This window comes from Lepidochelys olivacea, assembly GCF_965140295.1.
Source record: "Lepidochelys olivacea isolate rLepOli2 genome assembly, chromosome: 3".
Classification (NCBI taxonomy): Eukaryota; Metazoa; Chordata; order Testudines; family Cheloniidae; genus Lepidochelys; species Lepidochelys olivacea.
In genome coordinates this window covers 207,066,804-207,085,573 of record NC_140413.1, presented here as the reverse complement: position 1 = coordinate 207,085,573, position 18,770 = coordinate 207,066,804, and the positions used below count along the sequence as shown (strand labels likewise).

At 45.6% G+C, this 18,770-nt stretch overlaps 1 protein-coding gene across 3 annotated transcripts in view; it reads right to left on the bottom strand.

The window, feature by feature from the left end:
• Positions 1-18,770, bottom strand: part of LOC311518549 (bifunctional protein GlmU-like) — a 131,533-nt gene that overhangs the window by 1,956 nt on the left and 110,807 nt on the right. For 2 of the 3 annotated variants that reach the window (XM_084624473.1, XM_084624475.1), the window contains 2 exons: positions 7,269-7,451; positions 3,418-3,625 (listed from right to left, as the gene is read on the bottom strand). In XM_084624473.1, coding sequence (XP_084480599.1) covers positions 3,418-3,625; positions 7,269-7,451 — 391 coding nt within the window. Of the gene's footprint in view, positions 1-2,326; positions 3,626-7,268; positions 7,452-18,770 lie in introns of those variants that run through there. The other variant, XM_084624474.1, reaches the window with a different exon arrangement.

Sequence of the window (18,770 nt, the reverse complement as noted above, 5' to 3'; positions counted from 1 at the left end):
TGATCAGCATATACTTATTATTCCAGTATTTACCCACAGCCCACCACAATGCTAGGCTTTACCAAGAACAATTACAGCCCATGGTTTTTCTATCCTTGCCAAATATCCTGCAACCATCATACGTAAACAGACCCTGCAGATGTCTCAGGGCAAAATAAATGACTTCCGGATGTTAAGAAAAATAAATGAATTCATTCATTCATGCAAAAGTGAAGGGCACATTGTTTTCATCCTTCAAAAAACACAACACCCTATGTATCTTAAGGTATCAATGAACAACAAATTCATTCTATTATGACACAAGAAATCTAAAACAGACGAGAGTGCAAAACAAATTCATTTTCTTTTCTCCATGCTCAGATAAATGTTCTAATTTCTTATTAAGTCCCCTGACAATATAATTTTTGAAAGTATCTTTATGGTCAATTAGAATTCAAATCACACACAAACAATTTTTGCTGGTGCGTTCGCCGCTTAGTCTAACTTCTCAGATTAAGATGGTTTCCTTAGCTTTATCGTCTTCTGTAACAATGTGTGTAGAACGCATCTTGAGAACGTACTTTCAGCCCGGCTGCAGATGCACATAATCTCTGTATTCCCGCAATGAAACAGAAAAGGTAGCACTTTTTGCCAAGGGAACGGGAATAACTATTTAAACAAAAACCCAGCCTGTCATTTCCACTTTTCCTTTAAAAAAAAAGAAAAAATCAGACTAGAATATAAGATTGGAAACGCTGGCTGAAAGCTGGACCCTAACTGGAATCTACAATTCAAAGTCAGGTAGCAAACAAGGACTAATGGAATCCAGTGGTCTGGCTCACTCCCCTCCTATTGGAAAACCCACCCCAGGAACTGAAGGGGGAGGAAATCACTGCATGATTTCCTCACATTTTTCTGCTAGGTGACAGAAGAGGCCATGGGACCAACTCCCCCAAACCTGCAGATCCCCTGAGATCCATGGTGACCCCCAGGGAATCAATAACCATTCAAAGCCATCACCTCAGCCATGGATCCATGGTGTCCAGACTCTCTGGCAAAAGGACTCATGCTACCAAGGATTATCCCTAAAGACATAATCTCCAGGATGCCGATCGGGGTGCCCCTATACCTACAGTGTGGGCTGTATTGTATTTCCTGAGGATTATACTACCTCTGTAGGGCATAGGGTTAAGGGGGAGTGAGATGTGTGGTCCTCTCAGCCCTACTCATTCTCACCCCAAACCAGCTCTCTGTGAGGCCTGGGAGAACAGTTAATTGACTTCAATAGGGACTCATCGAGCGAACAGGCGAGCAGGATTTGGACTCCCGTTCAACAAACCACCCTCCTTTACCAGAGCACTTACACATATACTTCAGATGAAACAATTTGGCTGACTTGGTACCGGGGTCCTGAGGGCCTGATCCTGAGAGGTTCTGAGCACCTGCAACTGTCCCTGGAGTCAGGCCTCCCATTTTACACCCCCAGAAATGGACATGTGTGAGCTGATAAAAGTCAAATGACCAATTCTGCCACCCTCACTCGTGCTCCTGACTCCAAGAGGAACCTTACTGACACCAGGGGAGCTATTTTCAGAGGCAGGCACTACTCAGAATGGACAAAGGGTGATGGAATTTGGCCTCACATCAATAAACTCCATTACCGTCTAGTTTTACACTGGTCAGTTCTTTGGAAGAATTAATAAAACAAGAATTCAAAGCTCAGCCCGACCGCTTGGTCATCAAGGATTAATTTTATTGCGTTAAGGGCCCGATTGTGCAAACACTTGGGGTCTGATTCTCATTTACACAGAGTGCCTTTTACACCACACTGGCAATGTAAATAGACCTTAAAGGGGATGTTTGTACAGCACCCTACACTGTGCAGCCCCAATCCCAACTGGAGGGACTTTGGACACAATATTATTATCATGATTGATAATAATAATATATTAATTGCCAATGACGTGTAGAGGGGGCCTAAGTGTAAATCAGAATCTGGCCCTTACTATAGTCCCATTGGACTACACTCAGCTTTCGGATTTACAACCTAATGTAACAAGTCTTCATTATATATCCCTGTTCCATAAAGTTTGTTCTCTCACGCACTTCCACACACCCATATAACATCACATGCCACCCATTACTTCCAACCTATTACAATTCCCCATTGGACAACTTATCCTGAACCAAAAATGTAGCAGGTAAACAAAATTGTGTTAATATTTCCAATATATTTACCCCTGGTTAATTCTTTCAATAAAAGATTCCCCCACAAAAACCAGCAAAACATATTGATGCTGAAGCTGAAGGTAAATTTATATGTGAAAGACACATCCTGATACAAACAGAATAATTCAAATAGTTTTAATCAGGGAATGTCACAGTGAATAAAAGAGTATTTACTTGGAAGGGAAACACTTTAAAGCAAAAATAACTTGGAAATATTAGCTGAGTTTGAAGGGGGTGCCATTCCATCCGAACAGAGTCAGAAATTAACATTTCTGCATTCTGCTAAGTACAGCAGATAGGAAACAATCAACAGGTACCGTCATGCCATTGTGAAACAATGTACAAAGCATGTCTGGTATTAATATTAGACTCCTACTACCACCAAGTATTCTTAAATCAAAGGAACTCTTTAAGAAAACAAACCCAAACTATGCACCACAAATTAATTCAGATCACATCTTTAAATCCATTTGAGCCAAGCCAGAAGTCCACCCCTTCCGTCAGCTGTTGACTTTCTAAGTGTCCCAGACAGCTGCATGTCTGTCTATAGCTCCCTGAAATGACTTGTCTTGCCCAGATTTCTTAAGACTGCTGACTTCTAATAGCACTCCCTGACAAAGGCTCCACTTTGAGGAGGAGATATGCTAGGCTGCCAGCCAGGATGCTGCAGAGTTCAGGGGCCAGGACCAGGCAGTGCAATCGTCCCTGACTGCCTCTTTAAAACCATGTCACGCTCATGTGACAACTGCTCCTCTGTGCTTGTTTGAACTGTCCCTCCCAATTAGTGGTAATAAGTGACTCTGTAAAGATGAGCAAACATAGTGCATTCATTAGCCCTCGCCAGCCCCCACCGCCCCCCTCCTTCCTGGCCAATCAGTCCCAGAAAATCCCCAGGGCACAACTCAGTTAATACTTGGAGGAAGCTAAACACATCTTGTTTGGAGTGAACAAGTGCTGGCAAAAGGCAAATTAATGACAAGTCATTTGAAGAGTTTGCCTGAAATTATTTTATTCTGTCCACCCACTGAAGAATTGATTATTCTCTGCGTGAAAATATGTCTGAATCAATAAGCTAAAAGCTAAGAGAAAGGAAGGCATGCTCCAACCCCATTTATTTAATCCACTTTTTTTGAGGCATGGCACATAATTTACAGGGCAGAAATTACTAAGCCTTTTCAGAGCAAGAACTAATGACAAGTTCTGGAAAACCTGTGCGATCATCCATCTCCCGGGTGAACTGCAGGCCTGTGCATTCGCCGATCACTATCTCAGCTGTAGTGAAGACTTCCAAGTCACTTATAACATGCCCTCCGACAGTCTTCCCATCCTTATCAGACAGGCAGATGTGGAGATGAGGTGCTTTGTTCAGGGTTCCCACCAAGGAGACGATTTCAAACCTCTCATTTAGATGAATAATCTAACAACAATTAAAACAGCAGAACTGGACGTCAGTTGCCAACATGGTGTACATTGCTTTATTCACATTCTGGTATCAAGGACATCTCAATAGGCTGACACACATTCGTTCTAGGTTTCAGAGTAGCAGCCGTGTTAGTCTGTATCCGCAAAAAGAAAAGGAGGACTTGTGGCACCTTAGAGACTAACCCATTTATTTGAGCGTAAGCTTCCGTGAGCTACAGACTCCAAGGAGAGACTGCTGAATTGGAATTAATTTGCAAACTGGACACCATTAAATTAGGCTTGAATAAAGACTGGGAGTGGATGTGTCATTACACAAAGTAAAACTATTTCCCCATGTTTATTTCCCCCCCTACTGTTCCTCACACGTTCTTGTCAACTGCTGGAAATGGCCCACCTTGATTATCACTACAAAAGGTTTTTTTTCTTTCCTGCTCACCTTTCCTGATCACTCTCGCTACAGTGTGTATGGTAACACCCATTGTTTCATGTTCTCTGTGTATATACAATCGCCCTACTGTATTTCCCACTGCATGCATCCGATGAAGTGAGCTGTAGCTCACGAAAGCTTATGCTCAAATAAATTTGTTAGTCTCTAGTGCCACAAGTCCTCCTGTTCTTTTTACATTCATTCTAGAATCTTAAGAAGAATCAGGCCCCTTTCAGAGACCCCAAAGTGGACATCCCAAAATGGAGACACCTCAGTTTACTAGTCACTTTTGGAAAGGCGGGTCAGTATACCTAACAGAAGCTCTACTGGTATATATTCAAACCATTTGAAATAACCACCTGAAAAAGAGTACTGAGAGTTGCTTTGGGTCAGATGATCATAGTGGGGATACAATAGGTGAGTAACCATGCATGCAAATAGGCAATGTGGTATACAGATATAGGGGTCTGAGAGTGCAACAGATGTGTAAGCAATTTAGCAGGCACAGCTGTTGGCTTTGCTTAGGAAATACAGGTCTTCATGTTTCAGCTCCCCTAGCAGTCAGGTAAGTCACCCCTGGGGAAGCTGAATGAGTGGGGGAATGTGTGGAGCGGCAACGCCAGAGAGTAGCATAGAGCGTTAGAATTCTTTTTGTGGAAGTACTCAACATTGGGGGGGGGGGAATCACTAGAATGTTGGAATTCAGCTGCCAGACGTGGAGCGACATGGGAAAGCACCATAATATCTTGTTTTCCTTTGACCTGCCAGCTTGACAAGTACTTGGACTCTTTGGATTACTCAGGCCTAGACCTGGCATAATTCCAGGTATGCATGACAATTTGCCATCACAAAATGCCTTTGATACAAAGAATTCAAAGTGCCTCCCAGACATCACTGAACTACTGGAAGCCTCCCAGCAACACGGGGAGGTGGGGAAGCCCTGAGACTCCCATTTGACACTCAAGGAACCCGAAGGCCAGAGTGGTTCTAACTTATTTAAGATCACACAGGAAAGAGAGTGCCCAGGCTGCAGCTCCGCATCTTAACAAGTCCATTCTTCCTCAGAGGTGTAGTCGCCTCTCTGCCACTGGTTTGTCATTTCTGGGTGCTTTGGGGGATGGAAAGTGACAGGTGAGTAATCGGTGAGGTACCCCTTTGAAAATCTTCTGCATGCTCCACAGAACCCTGAATTTTCTAGGACATTAAACCCTTTTGCCTTCCAGACTTTTTCTTGCAGCTGTCATTCGTCTTTGAGGGGGGTGGATGGGAAACCTTTGGAAAACATCAATATCACTCTTTCATTGTCAAAAGGAATCACAGTTGAAGGACAAAAGATGCATTCCCTGCCCCAGAAGCGCCTGTCATTCATGGACAGGAGAGCCAAAGAGTGGGAATTATACTGGGTCTCCTGAATGGAAATGCAGAGAACTACCATTAAAATACCAACCGAGCGATCTTTAGTGTTCTTGTAAACAGCTTCTGTTGCAACTGTAACTTAGATGGAAACAAAAGAGCATTCCCAGCTTGTTCAAACACCAAGTTTTTAATCATTATTCACATATAGTCTCTGTTTATATTGCCAACAAAGGAACTTTTCAGCAACATGGGAAAGATGCTGTTCAACAAATTTGCACTTACGGGAAACTCAGGGTCTTGGAATAGTTTGTTGCCACTGCATGGACATTATATACACACATGCACAGGCATGCATACACCCACGTGCACACACCACTCACATTTTAGAAACTGACTAATGATTTTGGGCGCTGCTGCTTTGGAGTGCTCTGCCTGAGACTCACCTCAAAGGGCTCTGATTTTTAAAGGACAGGTGCCCAGCGCTTTCTGAAAATCAAGCCCCATTAGTGGGCACCAAGTGGGGCCCCTCAAATACCCAGACACTCAAAATCACTAGCCCCTTTTAAGTAGGCTTGTACATTTGTCTCTTCCAGTAGATTTATTAACAAAGGAGAAGCCCACATGACTCAGACCTGGCTTAGAAATAATGCACAATTGTTGTATAATCCCCAATTTTTACATTGATTTTTCCTTGGTTCCATGTAGCATAAAACTCCCATGGCGACATAGTCCTGGAGCAAATATGTTAGATTCAAGGGTAAGCTCTCACTGATTTAAAAACAAACAAACTCCCACTCACTGATCTCTCCTCCATACAATAAACAGCAGGGCATTTATGGTTTTTTTTAAATATAGAAAAAGTAGCATTTTTAATGATCAATTATTGTTATTTTTATTATGAACAACAATATAAAGACTTTGGGTTCTACTCCCAGCTCTGCAAAGGTCTGTCTACACCACAGTTAAAAACCGGCGGCTGGCCCAGGCCAGCTGACTTGGGCTAGCAGGGTTTAGGCTAAGGGGCTGTTTAATTGCAGTGTAGATATTCAGGCCCTCCCCCATTGTGGGCTCCCACAACGCAGGCTCCAGCCCATGCTGACTCAGGCCAGCTGTGGGTTTTTAATTGCAGTTCGGACATACCTCAAGTGACCAAAGTGAATGGACTTTGGGTCAGACCAGAAGTGAAAAAAATGTACATTGCCTAAGGCCCCATCTCAGGAAGCCAGCCAGTGGGTCCTGTTGCAGAGGGCATTTCCTTTAACTTTGGGGAGCCAGACGTGGCACAGAAAGAACCCATCCCATGCAGCCACTGCTGGTCGCAGGGTTTCTGGCCAGTACCTCTGTTCCGTGGCCTGACAGGACTTGGCTCGTAGCTCTGAAGGGAGAGCCCAGCAATCTTGGCCACAGAGACACTTCCCCCTTCTATAAATACTAACAGGAAGACATTTTATTGTTCACATAAGCCCGTTAATGGACCCAGACACATGATCGAAATGTCTATTTATAGTTTAAGAAACATCCTTGAATATTGAACTAGTACCATCTAATTTACCTCAATGCTTAATTAAACACACAGCAATAAAGATAACGCACTTACTGAGAAAATATGGTTTATGGGTTATGGCTAGACATAGAACAGAACAGATTTAGAGATCTGCTTGCCGTGCTGCACTGAGGGCCTGATCCTCAGCTGCATCAACTTGAAGGAAGCTATGCCAGTTTACACCTGCTGAACATCTGGCCCTTAAACTTCACCATGAGTTAATCGGGAACAGAATACATCTCCAGGAAAGCTCTGTGCACACATCAATTTATGCATATGCATTGCTAAGACATCACTACATGTGTCAGGTACCTGATTAGTATTCGAAGCAGTGGCGTTGGCCAGTCTCAGCGTTGCTTTGGTGATGCTTCCCACACAAGTCATGACAAATGGAGCTTTTAGCTTCTTATCTTCTACAAATTTTAACAAAGAGGTGACAATGTCTTCCCCAGGCCCCAAACGGAGGGCATAAACAGAAAAGGCACTAGGTCCAGCCTGTGTAGAAGAGAAGTTTACAAAGGTAATAGCTCGTACTTGACTTCCTTAATAAATCTATCCTTTATAGCCTAGTTTCAGTGGGTCAGCAGAGTACATCAGAATATGTTAGTAAATCCATTTTTATTGCATGGTCTTCGAGCAGCCCTCTTTCTGTGATATTATCTCTCATTTTGAAGCAAGTGTTAATTGTATCTCCTCAAGGCTCCTTGTGCTAGGCACGGTCCAAACACATAGTCCCTAAGAATTTACAGTCCAAATAGACAAGATAGTCAAAGGGTGGGAGAAAAAGAAGTACTGTCATCCCCACTTTGCAGACAGGAAACTGAGGCACAAAGAAATTAAGTGACTTGCCAAGGCAACAGAGTGAGTCCATGGAAAAACCAGGACTTGAACCAGACCTCCTGAGTGCCAGCCCAGTGTCTCCACCATAAAACCAACCTTCCTTTCACAGATGCACCCAGTGATGCCTCATGTTTCTGGAGCTGCTAGTAGCTCCTCAAGGTTCTGCACACTGGGCAATATCCACACACAGTTCTTGGGGCTGCTGATAAATAACAGGTGGCTTCCAGTGTTATGGCGCAGCATCAGGAAAGTCGGGCACTGCATGGCTTCTCTCTCCGCTTCCCCAGGGAGACTTGCCTCTCCTGGTCTTGAAACAAAATGGATGATTTTTGTGGCTGCATTTCAGACAGACTGAAAGGGGTTATGGAGAGAGTCCAGCAGGCTAGAGAGGAGGAAGCTGCCGTAGGAGATTATAGTCAGAACCACAGTGGGAATGGAATGGACTGCCTACATAAGGCTCAGCTAGGCAGACAAATAATGCACAGTGTCTGGGGAGGCAGCATCATGATCAGCTTGCATATTCCTGGAGGTATTGGTTGAGTTTGGCAAAGCTGACCTAGGGGATTTAGCCACCAAACTGCCACAGCAATGAATGAGCATTGCACAGCTGAATCCACCAGTGGACTTTGAAAATCTCAGTAATGGCCCTAAATGTTGGTTATGTAGTCCAGATTCCTTTGGTTTTAGGCCAAGATTGTCCCTTGCCAGATGCCTGCACAAAGCAGCGACACCCCCTGTTTAAACCCGCGTGTGGGCTACCTGAACCTGGCAATCCGATCAGACAGGAGTAAGCGGGACTACACGGCTGCACACTTCCACCCCAGAGCAGATGGTCAGAGAGGGGCAGAGCCTCAGGCCAGCACAGGTGAGCCAGCCGTGAGCATAGGTCAGTGCTGATATCGATCCGCAGCAAACTGCTACTCTCCCAGAGCAAGAATGAGTGGGGAGAGAATTGCATCTCAGAAGGGTGTCACTAGCAGAGCTGTTTCATCTGAAACAGCTTTTAAAAAATGGTTAAAGATTCCATGAGAAATTTCCATTTTTTTAAACTAAACTTTTTTGGCGGGGGATAGAAAAACATCAGCTAAAAACTTAATATTTGTCACATTTTGGCCACTGAAATTCAAAGCATTTTCAGTGTTTGGGGTTTGGATTTTTTTTATGAAATGTTTTTTGACAGAAACAAAACTGTCTTTCTTTTCATTTATGTTTTTCACAAGAACAAAGCACATTTCCCAACCTCCCCTGGTGTCTAGTCACAGCGCCACCCAGGGCTACTTCTGAGAGAGAGAGCGCAGCGTCTGCACTGGGCTGTATCTAACAGCACAATCTAGTCTTTTCATCTGTTGTATTTTGCATGGTATAAAGAACAAGGAGCATGGAGGCCAGAATCATAAAGTGAAAAATGGTGGGACTAGGGTACTGATTTCTTTAGTTACCTGCCTTCCATGGTAACAGGCACACATCCCCATATGTGGCAACAATGTAAGCTAGTTTTATTACTCAATAAAATATTTGAAACAAAATAAATGGTTTTATCCTACACTATATCTCCTCAAATAATAATGTACCGACTTAAAAAGAAAACCAACCAACATTCACATTCTATGCCTGAGTTTTATTTTCGGTCCCGGAGGATGGCAAACCAGGCATTTCAATTTTGAATTCGAATACAGTAACTATAGTTCTCGGAGAGTTTGAACAAATGCCAGCAAAACAAATCCCAAATCAAATTTATTAGCTGGTGGAGATGTCCAACAATTTTACACAGTGACTTGATAAAGCCATCTGGGGATTCCTTTCAACATTAAGTGATTTAGAGCCCCTACAGAAACTTCATTGTCTGTTATAATATATAAAGAGTTTCTCAATATCAAGTCATGTTAAAACAGCAACAATTTGGTTGTTTGTTATTTTCAGTGTATATGTTTTGCTTTAATCTGGAAAGTTTCTCAGCCCCCCCCCCCCCCCCCCGATATCTATAGTCCTGCAGAGAACTATAAAGGGACAAAGTGAAAATTAACTAAGACTTGCAGCCTGTGTTTTTAAAGAGCTACCTAACATTCGATCGCAAGCTTGAGACAATCCCTGGGAATCTGTGTACATCTGCAGAAAAGGAAACAGGTCTGCCTCCCCATTATGATTAGTTGTTAAATGCCAGCAATAGGCTCAGTGTTGTACAAAGCACAAAACTAAAGAGAGTCCCTGCCCAGCCTATGGGGGTGGGCCAATGACCAATAAATCAGTCAGAGTCTTTTTGTTGCCATTCATCAGGTGTCAGATCAAGCCCCATTTGTATCATGATGGTTTATGTTCCATCTTAATTGAAAAAAACATTAATTTACAGTCAATGTGTTTGTATCTACATATATTCATGAACGATAAGATTTGGAATTTTTTTTCTAAACTTGTCCCCTGTATTAAAATAATTGGGAGGAGCACCCCCGTTTCACGTTACAGGTAAGGATTAACATTTCTAGAAAGAAGATCAGAAATTCTGCATCCCCTCTACTTGAGAAGGGTGGTCCTATGGGTAGAATCCTACCTTGAGACTTGGTAGGCCTGGCATCAAGTCCCTGCTCTAGCACAGATTTCCTGGGTGACCTTTGATGGGGTCTCTCTGTTCCTCAGTTCTCCATCCGTAAATTGGGGATAACAGCACTTCCCTAACTCACAGGGGTGTTGTACGGGGGTAAATATGTTAAAGGTTGTGAGATGCTCAGACACTGTGCTGATGGGGGCCTAAAAACATGTTATTAATGCAACCTACTATCCCCCGTTTTTTGTCCTATGACTGCAGAGGTGTTAACGGGCCACTTCACCTTGAATGTTTAGCGTAAGGAGTTAACATATTCAAAGAGACCAATCTGTCCCACCTTGTATTTATCTGCAACACTGAGTACCTTTCCCAGAGAAGAGCTCCCTGTAGCTGGAAACCTTGTCCCTTTCACCAACAGAAGTTGGTCCAGTAAAAGATATTACCTCATCCACCTTGTCTCTGTAAGGCATGTCTACACTTGCCACTTAAAGCACAAAAAGTCCCTTTTTTGCGCAAAAACCGCAGGAGTATCTACACTTGCCAATGACTTTTTGTGGTGAAACTCAGAAGAAACCACCTCTACGAGAGGCATACAGCTCTTACCGGTGATTCTTTTGCGGTGATGTGCAAGTGGAGACATGTTCTTCCTGTGTAAACAGCTTTTAACCTCCAGAGGATATCCCACAGTGCCTAGGATGACCACTCTGGTCAGCAGCTCTGCTGTTCTGACACCAGGTAAACAGATGTCCGCCCCTCCCCCTGTAAAGCCCCAGGAACTTTGAAACTCCCTTTCTTGTTTTGTTTGCAAGTGCTCATCTGGCCAAGTGACCACGGCTGCTTCACAGAGCAAATGATCCTCCACTTGGACCCTGTGCTCACCCCCGCCTTTCCCACAAGACCTATAGTCAAACTGGAGAGAGCTGCACTGTGGGATAGCTGCCCTCAGTGTGCTGCTCTGATCCACGATGGAAATGCTGCAAACGTGAACACTCTCTGATGCCTATGGAAGTGAGTGAGTACACAAACCAGCGCTTTTCTTTCACCCATTCCCTATCACCGGTGAAACTGACAGCGCAAAACCTCTTCAAGTGTAGACATAGCCTAAGAACATAAGAATGGCCCTTCTGGGTCAGAGCAATGGTCGATCTAGCCCTGTATCCTGTCTCCGACAGTGGCCAGTACAGACCTTCAGGGAGTATACAGAACAGGGCAGCTGAAGTGATTAACTCCATCTTTCTCTCCCAAGGTCTGGCGGTCAGATGGTTAGGATTGCCCTAAACTTGTGGTTGCATCACCAATCATCTTGGCTTATAACCATTGATGGATATCTTCCATGAACTTATCTAGTTCTTTTTTTAAACCCAGTTCTACTTTTGGCTATCACTACATCCAATGGCAATGAGTTCCACGGGTTAATTGTGCACTGTGTGAAAAAGTACTTCCTCTTGTTTGTATTAAAGCTGCTGCTGCTTAATTTCATCAGGTGACTCCTGGTTTTTATTTTGTGGGAAAGGCTACCTAAGGCAGATAGTTTTATCTTCAAACAATGCTGACAAAACTGTAAAGCTATTAAAAATAGAAACAATTTAAGAACCAGGGATGTTCTAAATATGTACTAGGAATATGACAACTAATCTGTGATTCCTGTCCTAATACCTACAACGTGTTCATATGTCTATGACTTTAGAAAAGCAGAATAGCAAACATTTAAAGTGGCAATCAGCACAGGGCAGTGGCCATATAACTTAGGGTGTGTCCACCCTGGCACAGTTACAGCGCTGGCAGTTACAGCACTGCTCAGAGAGCGCTGAAGGGAAACCGCTGTTGTGTGTTCACACTGTCAGCTGCCTGCGCAATAACGTGTTCACACTTGCAGCGGTATTCGGAGCGGTGCACTCTGGGCAGCTATCCCACTAAGCATCTCTTCCTCTTCTGCCACTAAGAGTTGTGGGAAGGCGGAGGGGGTCACGGGGCATCCTGGGTCCTGGCCCAATGCCCCATGATGCACTGCTTCACATCCCAGCAATCTCTGTGCTTCCGTCCACATTTGGCACCATCTTTCAACGGTTTGTGCACTGTGTGCTCTGCCTCTTTGGTCCGCAGGAATGGATCCCGCACTGTTGACCAATATGCTGCTCGCTCTGACTAACACGTCACGAGTGGCAGTGGAGTTATTCCTTAAACTGCAAAGGCAAGAGGAGTGCAACGTTGATCTCGCCATGCATAGTAGCTACAACACAAGATTGCTCATTGCATTCATGGAGGTGCTGACCACAGTGGAACGCCGTTTTTGGGCTCAGGAAACAAGCACTGAGTGGTGGGATCACATTGTCACACATGTCTGGGATGACGACCAATGGCTGCAGAACTTTTGGATGAGGAAAGCCACATTCATGGGACTGTGTGATGAGCTCGCCCCAGCCCTGCGGCGCAAGAACACGAGAATGAGAGCTGCCCTGATGCTGGAGAAGAGCGTGGCAATTGCACTGTGGAAGCTGGCTACTCCAGACTGCTACCGATCGGTCACTAACCAGTTTGGAGTGGGAAAGCTGACCGTTGGACTTGTGTTGATGGAAGTCTGCAGGGCCATTAATCTCATCCTGCTCTGAAAGACCGTGACTCTGGGCAACATGCGTGACATTGTGGATGGCTTTGCACAAATGGACTTCCCTAACTGCGGAGGGGCGATAGATGGCATGCATATTCCAATTCTGGCACCAGACCACCTAGCCACCAAGTACATTAATAGCAAGGGGTATTTCTCAATGGTTCTCCAGGCACTTGTGGATAACCGTGGGTGTTTCACGGACATTAACGCAGGCTGGTCCAGAAAGGTGTATGACTCATGCATCTTTCGGAACACTGGCCTGTTCAGGAAGCTGAAAACAGAGACTTTCTTCCTGGACCAGAAGATCACCGTAGGGGAAGTCGAAATGCCCATTGTGATCCTGGGAGACCCTGCCTACCCCTTAATGTCATGGCTTACGAAGCCATACACGGGGCACCCTAACAGCAGCAAGGAGCAGTTCAACAACAGGTTGAACAAGACTGCAGAATGACTGAGTGTGCTTTTAGCCATTTAAAGGCTCGCTGGCGCTGCCTATATGGGAAGCTGGACCTGGCCAATGACAATATTCCTATGCTTATAGCCACATGCTGTATGCTCCATAATATTTGTGAAGGGAAGAGTGAAAGCTTCACTCAGGGCTGGACTGTTGAGGCTCAGGGCCTGGAGGCTGAATTTGAACAACCAGAGACCAGGGCTATTAGAGGGGTGCAGCATGGGGCCATAAGGATCAGGGATGCCTTGAGGCAGCAATTTGAAGCTGAAAGCCACTAATATTTGTTGCTATGCTCGGGAGTGCAGTGCTTGTAATGCTAGGAGGTGATTGTGATTGGTGCAGACGATGCAATATGAAGGTTTAAGATAATTGTTGCTTTGCAGGGCTCTGTTTGCTTTCAATTAATAGAATAAAGATTGCTTTCAAACCAGCACAACTATTTTATTTAAAAAAACAACTGGAGGAGAGAGACAAACAAAAAAACACATCAGCACTGAGGGGGATGCAGAAGGGAAGGTCCCAGGAGGCAGTGGGGTCCCAGGACGGTTAAAGATTTGTGTATGTCCAGGGAGCATATCCAAACTTCTCCGTTAGAGTACAGGGCTAAACTGAAGAGAGATGGGTATTGAGTGCAGTGGGTACTGGGGGTCTGCAGTGCTGGACTGTGACAGGGGATGAGTGGAATGCTGTGGGTACAGACTGGAGCCAGGAGGTTGATAAAAGTGTGTTGGCGGTGTCTGGGGGGCGCATGGGAAAGAGTTTTGCGACAGCGGCTGCAGGGGAGCAGGCATGGAGCTGCTTAGTTTGCAGTGTTAGTATCACCTGGAGCGTGTCCACTGGGTGCTCCATAACGTTAAAGAGCTGCTCCATGGCTTTGTTCTGGCACGCCGCTTTCTCCTTTTGGTCCCTCTTCTCACTGTCCCGCCACTCCTTCAATTCCTGTTTTTTCGGCTGCAGAGTGCATCATAACGTCATGCAGAAAGTCCTCCTTAGCTTTTCGTGGCCGCTTTCTAATTCTGCGCAGTCATTCAGCCAGCGATATCAAAAAGGGAGGCTGGGCTCCCAAGGTCATCTCTGTGAAGCCAAAATGCAACATTTCACAGAAGCAGTATTGTTTGCAACACACAGAACACTGATTCTGGGGTTTAAGACACAGCCAGTACTCTCACACCTGTCGCTAACTGGCTGACCCCAGGGAAGCACACATGAGCCACAAGACCCCCAAATGAGTAGTCGCAGGGGCAGGGTAAATCAGTGTTCCCAGACCCTGCTGTACACTGGGCAGGTGACTCTTGGGGAGAGCCAGCACTGTAGTGGGGGGCTGATAATCGTTTCTGTCCCGACACTTTCCACAGGCTGTGTTCATTATGGAAGATATCTCGCTGCTGAGGGTGAGCAGGGAATCAAGGGAGGGTCCTCTCCAAGCCTGTGGCTTCCGCCCTGGCCCCTATGTGGCTTGTCTGCATGCAGCGATGGTCAGCCCCCGTCCCCCACCCCGTGATGGCAAAGTGGTGCAGGAAAGTTACTGTTAATGGGGCAAGAAACAAAGCAGCTCTGCCAAAGAACCTGCAGCAGTGGATTGCCCAGTATCTCCATGAGAGTTTCCTGGAGATCTCTGAGGCAGATTCCCATGAAGTGAGGGAGTCAATCAACAGCCTGTTCCGCCACTCAGACTAGGCATGTGGTGGTACGCACATCACACAGACACAAGCCCACTTTCTGCAACCTTCCTGCCCCCAGCAACTCACTTCAGCAATTCCCAAAATCAAATCCACTTACCAGGGGCCTCCTCTCCTGTTTGTGCTTTGCCAAGCTCAGACAGCTGTGCCTGGCTAGCCTCCTCCGGGATAGAAAAGAGTTCCTGGCTGCATCTCTGACTCCAAGTCGTCCTCTGCCTCTGGGTCCCCATCCTTGTCCAAGATTTCCTTCTCCTGGCTTGGTCCACTCTTGATTGGCATGTGAGCCACTGAAGTATCCACAGTGGCCTTTGCAGTGGAGGTTGGGTCACCACCGAGTATCGCATACAGCTCTTTGTAAAACCGTCAGCTCGTGGGTTTGCCTCCCGCCCCTTGTGGTAGGCATTCTGCAGCTCCTTCACCGTGACCCTGCCCTGCAGTGTGTCCTGGTCATGGCCCCTTTCTGTCATGCATCATGAAATCTGTCCATAGGTATCATAATTCCTACGGCTGGAGCGCAGCTGGGACTGGGCAGCCTCCTCTCCCCAAATGCCGATGAGGTCCAGCAGCTCGGCACTGCTCCAAGCGGGGGATCGCCTGGTGCGTGGAGCAGGCCTGGTCACCTGGAAAGACGCGCTGAGACCACTGCATGCGTCACCGAGCAAACAGGAAGGGGACTTTCAACATTCCCAAGGAATGTACAGGATGGGGCCCACGGTTGGTCACCTGAGGGCAGGGCGGTAGAGTTCAAACCGATGACCAAAGAGGCGAGAACAGGCATCGTGGGACACCTCCCGGAGGCCAGTCGCAGCGCTGTAATCCACCAGGGTGTCTACACTGGCACCATGGCACTGTACCCCCAGTGCAGAACGCTGTGCGCCTCTTGTCAGGATGGTTCTTTTACAGCGCTGCAACTGCACAGGGTCTGCGTACTAAGTGTCTTGGGAGTGTGTTCCCCTCCGGAGTTACAGCACAGAAAGCTACTTTACTGTGCAGAAACTTGCCAGTGTAGACGAGGTCTTAGAGAGAGGCACTATTCAAACTTCGATCAAGGCTTCCGTAGTATTTATGTGTAGCAGTGAACAATGCTCCTGAATCCTCTGAGCAGTGCACCCTGGGGCAGTGACATTTGAATGATAGTGTAGACCACAATCCTCCTGCTCATAGGCCAGCTCCTTCTCCAGCCAGCGCAATTTAGAACAGCCTTGGAACAGCTCTGAGTCATGCAGTTGGACCTAAGGTGGAAGGAAGCATGAAGGTGGCTTAGGGCCAACTTTGCCTCCCCTTCCCTGAGCCACAGCAAAGCATGAGCTAAATACACAGCTCCCAGTTGAGCCTGGGGTTTTCAGGTTGACAAGGGCCAGAAACTTCAAATTGAAATTGCATTCACATAGTGTAGCTTTCCTGGTTTCTACTTTGCATAGGCTCAAAGTAGTTTTAAGTAAAAGTTAAAAACTGGAACAGAAATGGATGAACCCTCACTCTCTCGCTAATTGCCAGATTGGTGTCACACACTTTTAAAGTTATGTCATTCGCATTTTATTTAATAAAATATCTTTTTTATTTTATTTAATCAATTGTTGTACTTTCCTAAGCCCCAAAGGACAGCATGTCTTTTGATTGTTCACTCTCACATATAAAACATTTCACAAACCTGCAGGATAGAATTCTTCATTTCAATTAGTGTATAGCGGATCATTAGCTAACTAATAAGACCAGTTTGCTGTCGCAACTATTTTCTAATTAAATGCAAAATGGAGATTTCTAACCCAGATGGTCAGTGATGCTACAGATTTGTTTAAATTTGGTATCACAGTAACAAACTACTAATTAGGGTTTGTAAATACGTTAATTCCCTCATGGCTTAGTTGTTAGTATTGCATACAACCAGTTTATTAAACCATCAATTGTGGCTGGCTTTCCGTGGGACTAACACATAATCCATGGATCACATCCTGGTGCTAACTCATTTTGAAGGGATTCTGAACAAAATCGTAAATGATGTCTTCAGTTTTACTCATGCATATTATTAATACATGTTTGACATCATATTTAGATAATGTTCTGCCTATGTTTTATGCAGCTATCCAGCAACTGGAAGCATCTATTATACAGAGGCTATTTAAGCAAATTTACATAGGCAAATCCTGATTATGCACTGACGTTCTATTCTTGTGTAAAGTTCAAATAAACGGATGAGGAGGTAGTATGGTGCAGTGGGTAGGGTGCTGGAGAAGGAATCGGGAGACCTCCATTCTATTCCTAGCACTGCCATGTGCTGTTCTATGAGTTATGCCAAATCACTTCTTTTCATTCCTATTTAGATTGTCTCCCAAGAGCTGACAGACTCTCATTTACTTTGTGTATACACAGCACCTAGCACAATGGGACCCGGATCTCAGTTGGGGCCTGTAAGTGCTACCGTAATACAAACAGAGAATGATACCACACGGGTAACGCCCAGAAGTCTGAGAGGACAGAGCCTGACACCGCTCCCCAATGGATTGTAGTAGCCTCCACAGCTGCTAACCAGGGGGACTTGGGCAGGGGGTCCAACTGGCCATGCCCTTGCACACTTTAACACGTGGTCCCATGAAGATTTTTTATGAGGCTGCTCCTGTAGATTCTCGGGGCAGCTGAGGCAAACAGCAAGAGAGTTTGCACTGTGCCATAGGATATGTTGATACTGCAGCCTGCGATGTAATTTCCAGCCCCGGTAGATGTATAGATGCTAGCATTGACTGAGCTAGGGCATTAAAAATAGAAGTGTCGCTGCAACAGTGCAGGTGATGGCGTGGGCTAGCCGCTGTGGGGAGGGATAGCTCAGTGGTTTGAGCATTGGCCTGCTAAACCCAGGGTTGTGAGTTCAATGCTTGAGGGGGCCATTTAGGGATCTGGGGCAAAAATTGGGGATTGGTCCTGCTTTGAGCAGGGGGTTGGACTAGATGACCTCCTGAGGTCCCTTCCAACCCTGATATTCTATTCTATGATTCTAAGTATAATCCCATCCAAAACCCTGGGTAAGGACTCAGGATGGCTACCTGTGCCAGGGAGCCCCCCATCTCCACATTTGCTGCTTGGATTGTACTGAGCATGCTCAGTAACACTGCTGAAGCCGGCTGTCCTAACTCTGTCCCCCCAGCTCTCAGCCGGCACTGGTCATTTCTGAACCCATCCCACAACTACATATAGTCTTGTGGGAAAGGATTCCCATCCAGCAGCTGTGTCCAGCTCCAGAATAGGGAGCAAACCTGTCGTCCAAAGAGAACGTTATTCTTTCTACATAGGGTCTTATACCATGCTCATCACCATACTATGCCGCTCCCCCCAAATCTGTCCTGTGTTGGGGAGAACACCTCCCTGCCCCTGTTTGTGAGTGCTCCCAGGAAGAGAGAAAACCCTTTCCCCTACTGGAAGACAATGTATACAAGAAGAAGAAGCAGCTCATGTAGGACTTGAACCCACAATATGCACAAATGACGGGAGTGATGCACCACAGTGCATCTTTATAAAGCCCATCCCAGGCTGCTGTCTCACTAACACTGCCTGGTGATCTGAGACACCTTAAGCCTGTAAATCAATGCAGCTCCATCGAAGCCAATGGAGATATGCCCATTTACACCAGCTGAGGATTTGGCCCTTCCAAATTTTAAAACCAAGGAAAAAGGAACGAATTCTATATGCTTGCAGAATTTTG